The sequence below is a fragment of the Helianthus annuus genome, chromosome 4 (assembly GCF_002127325.2).
Source record: "Helianthus annuus cultivar XRQ/B chromosome 4, HanXRQr2.0-SUNRISE, whole genome shotgun sequence".
In the NCBI taxonomy this organism is placed as follows: domain Eukaryota; kingdom Viridiplantae; phylum Streptophyta; class Magnoliopsida; order Asterales; family Asteraceae; genus Helianthus; species Helianthus annuus.
The window spans coordinates 19020072-19029145 of NC_035436.2; the positions used below are offsets into that span (position 1 = coordinate 19020072).

The 9074-nt window shown below is 46.5% G+C and overlaps 1 protein-coding gene across 1 annotated transcript; it reads left to right on the top strand.

The window, feature by feature from the left end:
* Window positions 1-2091: 2091 nt before the first annotated feature.
* LOC110881135 lies at window positions 2092-4515 on the top strand. The gene is made up of 2 exons (XM_022129494.1): window positions 2092-3219; window positions 3592-4515. Exons 1-2 carry the CDS (start codon window positions 2092-2094, stop codon window positions 4513-4515), a joined length of 2052 nt encoding a protein of 683 aa, XP_021985186.1.
* Window positions 4516-9074: the final 4559 nt, after the last annotated feature.

Below are 9074 nucleotides of genomic sequence, written 5' to 3' on the forward strand. Positions count from 1 at the left end.
TCAAGTGTTTTGCTAAACTCGTCGCTGTGAGGCTCGAGGGTATTAATAGATCTCAGTTTAGTTATAAGTCCTTAACATTCCATTGTCTATTAAACCAAGATTAAAACCCGTAGTTGCTTTAGACGTTCGCGCTGTGAGGTAGAGCGTCTTATATAGGCACTTTCAAGAAACTAGAGGACTGTGAGGAAATCTAGAAAACCGGTAAGCGTAACAGCCTAGGTAGTGCCACAAGAATCGCCTCGAGAGTGTTTGAGGGGCTTAGTAGTGTCTTAATAGGTTTAGCATTTAACGATCCCGGTTCCACACCATAAGATTATCAAATAGAAATCCATTCCGAGTTTAGCTTGCGTCTAGCCTAGGTAGTCTTCATCACCACTGGTCAAAGTCTTCGTTCAAGTTCGTGTTAGTAATTTAGCTAATCTAGTTATTCGTTTTTGCATTCTTAGGATTATTTAGAACCCCCCCCCCCAAATCAATAAACAATTTAGTTAAGTCGTGTCAGTCTTAGTCTTTACAGAGTCTTAGCGTAATCAGTAGAGTCTCGTGGGTTTGATACTCGGACTTGCTTTAGCTTTACTACATCGATCGGTACACTTGCCGGTCATATGGTTTAGGGTTTAGAGAGTCTTAGTTTTATAAATTTAAAGCTTAGAGAGTCTAGTTTAGGGTTTAATTTAGTTAAACCACTTTTAGCACATCAAGTTTTTGGCGCCATTGCCGGGGACTCTTCGGCGATTGCGTTGATTACTTTGTTTGGACTTGCTTGACATATTACGTGCTAGTTGTTTATTTTGTTTGAGTCGTAGGAGTCTAAGTAGGCTAGTGTCTTTTATAGTTAGTTGAGTCGTTTAGTAGAGTCTTCTTACTTGTTTGTTCTCGGTTTTTTTGCAGTGGATGCCCCATACGCGCTCGCAAGGACCGCCGCCGCTTCCGTTTACACTCAAGTCCTCCTTCTCGTCTTCTGCGTCCGAGGTAAGTGCTTCTAGCTCTACTCCGTCTTCATATTTCACCCTAGCGTTCGATTTCACACCAAAGTCTTCACCCCACAATTCTCCGCCACCCACCCGTCCACCTAGTCCATCGCCCGTAGCTCAAATGGCCCGTAGGACAGTCTACGATCAGGCGACCACCGGCTTCGCCGGTGGGAATTCACCCATCACCCTTCCGACATCCCAAATGATCGTTCCTGGCAGATTCCTTCTTACATTATGACCGCCATCACAAATTCTTGTCAGTTTCATGGTCGTGATGACGAGGATGCCCCCGCTCATATAAATCGCATCACTCGTCTCTGCAGCACCTTCTCCATTGAGGGTGTCAATCTCGATGCTAGGTATCTTCAGCTTTTCCCGTTCTCACTTGCTGGACGCGCAGCCGTCTGGTTCGATTCTCAGCCCGCTGGCACTTTCACTACTTGGGCAGGACTTCGCAATGCATTCTTAGCCAAATACTTTCCGCCTGCCAAGGCATCTCGCCTTCGTGATCAGATCCATTCATTTCGTATGGAGCATGATGAGCCGTACCACTTAGCTTGGGAGCGTTTTCAGACCCTGATATCCCGTTGTTCTCAGCATGGTCTATCCGATTGGGCAGATTAATAAAAGCCACGAACTTCAGCTCAAGAGTCAGCAGTCCACTCTTCTCGATCTTCATAGAACAGTAGGTGGACTTGCTAAGCAGTTGCAGGAGCACCCGCCGAGTCAGTTTTCGGGAAACACTTTTATGAATCCCGCGAATCATTCAGCGAAGGCTATTACCACCCGCAGTGGGAAGAGTTTGGGAGAGGTTCTGAGAGAGAGACTTGAGGAAGAGAAAGAGGATGAAGTCGATGAGGAGATCGAGATGGAGGCTCCTGGCAAGGTGCACATGAGGCTAGACCCAGCAAGTACCGCACACGCCGAGGAGTCACCAGTAGAGAAGAAAGTGGAGAAGCAGCCGACGAAGGTTCGGCCATCACCAGCGATTGATTATTCTCGCCTTCCGTTTCCCGCCCGCGCTAAGCAGCAGAAATATGCTCAGGAATACGGGAAATTCCTCGAGATGTTCACATAGTTGAAAATCAATCTTCCGTTTATCGAGGCGCTTCAGTCTATGCCTAAGTATGCAAAATTTCTCAAAGATCTTTTGAAGCGCAAGGAGAGAATCGGTGAGCTTTCGAATATTCCATTGACGGGAGGTTGTTCCGCGGTAGTCTTGAATAAGCTGCCAGAGAAATTAACCGACCCTGGTACTTTCACGATTCCATGTTTCTTTGGGGGAGCCGTTACCCCCGCTCACGCTCTAGCCGATTTAGTTGCCAGCATCAATCTGATGCCGTTTTCGTTGTACGAGAGTCTTGGTTTAGGAGAGTTGACACCCACGCGCATGTCATTGTCCTTGGCTGACCGATCAGTCAAGTATCCTCGTGGGATAGTGGAGAATTTGTTGGTAAAGGTTGATAAGTTCGTATTTCCGGTAGATTTCGTTGTGCTTGATATGGAGGCTGATGAGAGAGTTCCTATTATTCTAGGCCGTCCATTCCTTAGAACCGCAAAGGCGATCATCGACATCTTTGACGGTAAGATTTCTCTTCAAGCGGGTGACGAGATTGTCACGTTCGAGATTGATAGAGCGATGCAGCATCCAGGAGGTCGAGATGATGATATCGGGCCGTGTCATTCTGTTTACTTTCTCAATTCTTTCATATCTTGTGTCTGCACGTGTTTCGAGTACATCAGTGGAGCTGATTTGGTAGGCGAGGGAGTTGTTGACGAGCATGGTGAAGAGGAAGTTGGAGAAGTTGAGGAGGAGCAGCTGGATGAGAGTGATGAGTCGTGTGTTCCTGGGCCGTTGGAGCTCGACGCGATTAGTGATGAGAGTACTCCTGTAGAGATTCCACCGCCTTTAGAACTTAAGGTTCTTCCATCACATCTCGAGTACGCATTTCTAGGAGAGAAGCCGAATATGCCTGTCATCAAATCTTCGAAGTTGACAGAGGAGGAGAAAGGGAGGTTGATTGAGGTGCTGAGAGAGCACAGTGATGCGATTGCATGGAGGCTATCTGATATCAAAGGCATCAGCCCTACTTTTTGCACGCATCGCATTCTGATGGAGGATGTTTACAAGCCTGTAGTGCAGCCGCAGCGTCGTTTGAATCCGAATATGCAGGATGTCGTTAGGAAGGAAGTAATGAAGTTGTTAGAGTCTGGTTTAATTTACCCGATTTCCGATTCAGCTTGGGTGAGCCCTACGCAGGTCGTCCCGAAGAAAGGGGGGATGACAGTTGTTCTGAATGCGAAGAATGAGCTTATTCCGTCTCGTACTGTTATGGGTTGGCGTGTGTGCGTTGACTATCGAAAGTTAAATGACGCCACTCGTAAGGATCATTTTCCGCTCCCATTCATTGATCAGATGCTTGAGCGTCTCGCGGGTCAGCAGTTCTATTGCTTTCTCGACGGGTTTTCGGGTTATTTCCAGATTCCTATTGCACCAGAGGATCAGGAGAAAACCACTTTTACATGTCCATATGGCACATACGCGTACCGACGCATGCCGTTTGGTCTATGTAATGCTCCTGCTACATTTCAGCGTTGTATGATCGCGATCTTTCAGGACATGGTCGAGAGTTTGATGGAGGTATTTATGGACGACTTTTCAGTATACGGTAGTTCTTTCGATCAGAGCTTGATGAATTTGGAGAAAATGTTGAAGAGATATATGGAGACGAAGCTGATTTTGAATTGGGAGAAGTGTCACTTCATGGTGACTGAGGGTATTGTGCTAGGGCACAAGATTTCGAGAGCCGGTATTGAGGTTGATAGGGCGAAGATAGATACGATCAGCCAGCTCCCTCCGCCGACTAGTGTCAAGTCGGTTCGTAGTTTTCTCGGTCATGCGGGATTTTATAGGCGCTTTATTAGGGATTTTTCCAAAATCACACGCCCCATGACGCGATTGTTGGAGAAGGACATTCCTTTTGTCTTTGACGAGGAGTGCCTTAGAGCGTTTGAGTTTCTGAAGGAGAAGTTGGTGAGTGCACCAATTCTCGTGTCGCCTGATTGGAGCTTACCATTCGAGCTTATGTGCGATGCGAGCGATTACGCAGTTGGTGCGGTGTTAGGGCAGAGACGGGAGAATCATTTTCACCCGATTTACTACGCAAGTAAAACTTTAAATGATGCCCAAGAGAATTACACCACCACGGAGAAGGAGTTGTTAGCAGTGGTCTTTGCATTCGACAAGTTCCGTTCGTACCTCGTTCTTTCGAAAACCGTTGTGTTTACCTACCATTCCGCTCTGCGTTACTTGTTTCAGAAGAAGGACGCGAAGCCGCGCCTTATACGATGGATTCTGCTTCTTTCCGAGTTCGATATTGAAATTAAGGATACGAAGGGGGCAAAGAATGTGGCGGCAGACCACTTGTCCCGCTTAGGGGATCCGAGGAGAGAGGAGATTCGTGAGGAGGCGATAGGGGACAGATTCCCTCACGAGTCTATTGATGTTGTGCGGAAGTATATTTGGCCGGAGGATTCGTGATGGAGGGTATGCATCGCCAACAAAGGAGAAAGCTTATGAATGATGCGCGGAAGTATATTTGGGACGAGCCTTACCTTTTCAGGATAGGAGGTGATCTAGTCTTGAGGAGGTGTGTGAGTAGAGAGGATGGTTGGGACATTATTCGGCATGTCCATGAGGGTTTGACCGGAGGACATCATGGTGCGCATGTGACTGCGCAGAAGGTGTATGATTGCGGATTCTTTTGGCCGACAGTAGTAGATGATGCGGCCGAGTTTGTGAGAAAATGTGATCGTTGCCAACGGACCGGCAACATCTCATCCAAGGATGAGATGCCCTAGAATCCTATACAAGTATTGGAAGTCTTCGACGTTTGGGGCATTGATTTCATGGGACCGTTTCCATCTTCGAGTGGAAATCGGTACATCCTCGTTGTGATTGACTACGTTTCGAAGTGGGTGGAAGCTCAAGCTTTGCCTACAAATGATTCACGAGTGGTGGTGAGATTTTTGAAGAAGTTATTCACGCGATTTGGTACCCCGAAGGCAATCATTAGTGATCGCGGTACACACTTTTGCAATACTGTTATGGAGAAGGCGTTGGAGAGATATGGAGTTACGCACCGCTTGTCTACCGCGTACCATCCGCAAACGAGCGGTCAAGTGGAGAACGCGAATCGAGGTGTGAAGAGGATTTTAGAGAAAACGGTCGGGAAGAGTAGAAAGGATTGGTCCGATAAGTTGGATGATGCGTTATGGGCATTCCGCACCGCCTATAAGACGCCATTAGGTACGACGCCGTTTATGATCGTTTATGGGAAAACGTGCCATTTACCGGTCGAGTTAGAGCGTCGGGCTCTTTGGGCACTCAAAACGGTGAATTTAGATTTAACCGAGGCCGCTAGGAGACGATTTTTCCAAATTCATGAGTTGGAGGAGCTTCGTGACGCCGCGTATGATCGTTCGTGGAGTATCAAGGAAAAGTCGAAAACTTTGCATGATAGAAGGTTGCGGAAGTTGAAGGAGTTTAAAGTGGGCGATCAAGTGCTTTTATTTAATTCAAGATTGAAGTTGATTGCCGGAAAGTTGAAGTCGAGGTGGTCCGGGCCGTATGTCGTGAAGGAGGTTTTCCCGTATGGTACCGTGGAGTTGTTTGACGAAAAGAATTCGAATTCGTGGAAAGTGAATGGACATCGGTTGAAGCACTACTTAGGGGGTCCCATCGACACCGCCGAAGAGGAAACCGTTCCTCTTTCGGACCCGCCTAGCACCATCGCGTAGTTTCTCGAGTGAGAACTCGAGTGTATAGTTTGTACATTGAGTCGTTGTTCGTGTCGCGTCGTTAGTTAGAGTTTTCGTGTCTTTGCGTCGTTTTTGGTGATTTTCGTAGTTTTTTGTGTCTATTGTGTGTCGTCAAGTATTTTGCAGGTACATCATCCTGCACGTGGCCGAAGTCGACTAACGAGCACAGGTACGTTTAACAGTAAAAACGACAAAATAAGGGCCGGGGCTGTTTTGGGGATTAAAGAAAATTGTAAACAGCAAATTCTGCTGTTGCTGTCAATAGAATTGCTGCTGTCTACTGTCCAAACGGCCTGCGTAAGTCTTTGGTTCAAGTTGTCGCGGCCCGCTTGGACTTAAGGAAGTTTTAAAACCATTGGGCACGCGCGGCCCGCCTACACTTAGTTTAAATTTGATGCGGGCCGCTTAAGGATCATATGTCGGCAGCAGTTTTATAAACCCCCAAATCGATCCATTTCAAAACCCTAACCTAACTTGCCATCTTCTCCGGCGATTGTTGACCCACCCCCACCACCATCACTTAACCCCGCCGCTGACCACCACAAGCCACCCACTGACATCCCTCGTCCATCATTCCACCATCACCGGTCATTCCACTACCTCTGTTTCAACCATTTATCCACTCCACACTGTCATCACCACCGGTTTCGACACATTGTGTTTGTTCGAGTCGTCGACATTCAGGTATGTCTTCCCTGTATTTGCTTTTGAGTCGTTTAGGTTTGGTGTGCGAGTCGTCTGGTCAAGTCTGTGTTTCGAGTCAATTTTGGTTTATCTTGTGAGTTAGCTTAGTTCACTTTTAATCTGTCAGTAGAGTGGTAGGGTCGACTTTGATTGTTCTGTTATTGTTGAGTCGATTGAAAGGTGCAGGCCATTTGGAGGATTGTTCAGATCTTTGTCGAGTATGGACTGTTTTGTTTAGGATATTGCGAGGGTGCGGGTGGATTGGGTTGGTTATATAAAGTCGATGATTGTTTGGAAGAAACTATTTGCGTATGTTGGTTTGTGATCTGCTTGGGATAAAAATTTTTTCTTCGGACAATAATTTTTAGGCGAATCATAATTTGACATGGGCTTGTCGGGTTGGTTTGTTTTGCTGATTTGAATACTGCAGGAATAATCGATATCGGCATGGTAAAGCTCAAGTGTGGGGACGCGGTAGCACGTTTTTGACATAAAGAACAAAATTTTTCCCAAACACCACGCACGACGTTTCCATTGCTTCCACGCTTCGGGTTTGTTTGATGATATCTCGGCACTTGGGATTGCTCGAGGGCGAGCAAGGTGCCGGGAGGGGGTAAAGGTGTAAATTTTTTTGTAGTTTGCGTCTAATTAGTCTTAGTGTCGTCTTTTGCGTCGAAAGTCTAGTTTTGCGTCATTTAGGGTCGTTTAGGGTGTTTCGAGTCATATTTGAGTCTTGTAAGTGTCATTGTGCGTTCTATCGCATCGCTTGTTTACTAAACCGCTTCGCTTGTACTCAATCTCCATTCGGGCAAAGTTCGGTTTGTTTTCAAGTCGTTTTGCGATAAGTCACTTGTTTCGAACAACGGCCGCGAACGAAATGCTATACGGCTGTCGTTTGAGTGTTTATTAATATTATATTATTATTTAAAAAAATCAGAAAAAATTCTTAAAAATTCCAAAAAAATTAAAAAACTCAAAAATACAAAAAATAGCTTGTGTTTACTAACTGTTCACTTGTTTTGCATGTTTTTTGAATTGTTTGAGCAGGATGTCAGGTGAGGGATCGTCATCAGGAGTGAAGCGCAAGAGGCGCTGTACTAGGGCTCAGGCAGCTGCTCAGGAGCAGCCGGCTGATACACTACTTAGAGAGATTACATATAGGGATGACGGGATCCCACATGGTCAGAGTAATAGGTTGGTGGATAGCCCGTTGTTGCGATTTACTGTTTGGTCGGCTGAGTATTTGAAGTTTGATACTATTAAGAAGCTGAGGCTGCTAGAGTTTAGAAGGATCGATTGGGATTTGGTTAGTCAGTTGGGGCAGGTTGAGAGGCTGCAGGAGCTATTAGGGCCGAAGTTTAGAATGGCGTTGGATTGTGACACGCCGCAGTATTACGAGCTCACCCTGGAGTTTCATTCCACATTTTATTATAGGCATCCGGGGGGTTTTGATGAGCCAGATATAGTATCATTTGTGTTGGGTAAACGGATCTTCAACATGAGTTTACCACAGTTCGCAGAGGCAACTGGGTTTTATACAGTTTAGGAGGTCGAGTCTGAGGAGTTTAGGGGTTTGCTGAGGCAGGTAGAGAAGGAGGAGAAGGATTCTTGTGTGTTGAAGGGGGAGTTACCGAGGTTTTGGCGCACTATTGCTATTTCACCATTTTCAAACAACATGGTGGCGTCTGATATCAGAGATCCTCTTTATCGGTTTGTGCACAAGATACTGGCAGCTACATTGATAGGTAGGCATGAAGGGGATAACAAGGTGAATCAGCACAGTTTGTTTTGTCTAATGTGCATGGTGGAGCGTCGCCCAGCAAACTAAGCGAGCATTCTGGCATGGTCGTTGGTGAGGCTGAAGAAGGGAGGAGGAAAGGCGAGGTTATATGGCGGGCCGTATATTACGATGTTGGCAGCGAATTTGGGTGTGTTTGCTGATTTTCCGCCTGAGTTGATGCGTACAGGACCAGCTCCATCACTTATGGAGCTGAGGAGCTTTCAGCTGGCAAGGATAGTTACATGCGATGATCCGCCAGTGTGGTCTGAGGTTTTGCCAACACCACCCTCACCAGATCCAGATGCCGAAGAGGCAACACATACTACGATTCCCGAGCGTTACCAGGTGCCACTTCAGAGGCATCAGTTGCCGGCACGAGAGTACCCCATTAGACAGCCGTGGCCCGAGCCGTTGACGTTAGAGGCAGTTTATGACAGGATGGATAGGTTATCTGATTTAGTGGAGCAGACGCGAGATGGTATGAGAGTGATTATGGATCACTTCCACTTGCAGCCGTCGGCGTCTTGGCAGCCACAACAGGAGGATCCTGCAAGCGGGCAGCAGGGTGGAGCAGGTGGAGCATGAGGATATGCAGCAGTGCTTATGGAGCTTATATCTTTTGTTTTTATTTTATGCTGTTTTGATCCTCATATTTTGGTCTGTACTGATATTATATACTGGTTGGTAGGGTTTTGGGGTTGGTCGATACTTGGATGATTGCTGATATTTTGATGATATATATTATATTGGTTTGGTATGATTTGAGTGTTAGGTCGTTGTTGGTGCCGCTTCCGTTTGCGTTTCCGAGTTAGTAC

Excerpts from the sequence above, each read along its gene's own strand:
- LOC110881135 (XM_022129494.1), top strand. The coding sequence starts at position 2,092 with ATGCCTAAGTATGCAAAATTTCTCAAAGATCTTTTGAAGCGCAAGGAG. Across the intron at positions 3,220-3,591 it reads CGATTTCCGATTCAGCTTGG|GACATGGTCGAGAGTTTGAT; the intron begins GTGAGCCCTACG and ends GCGATCTTTCAG.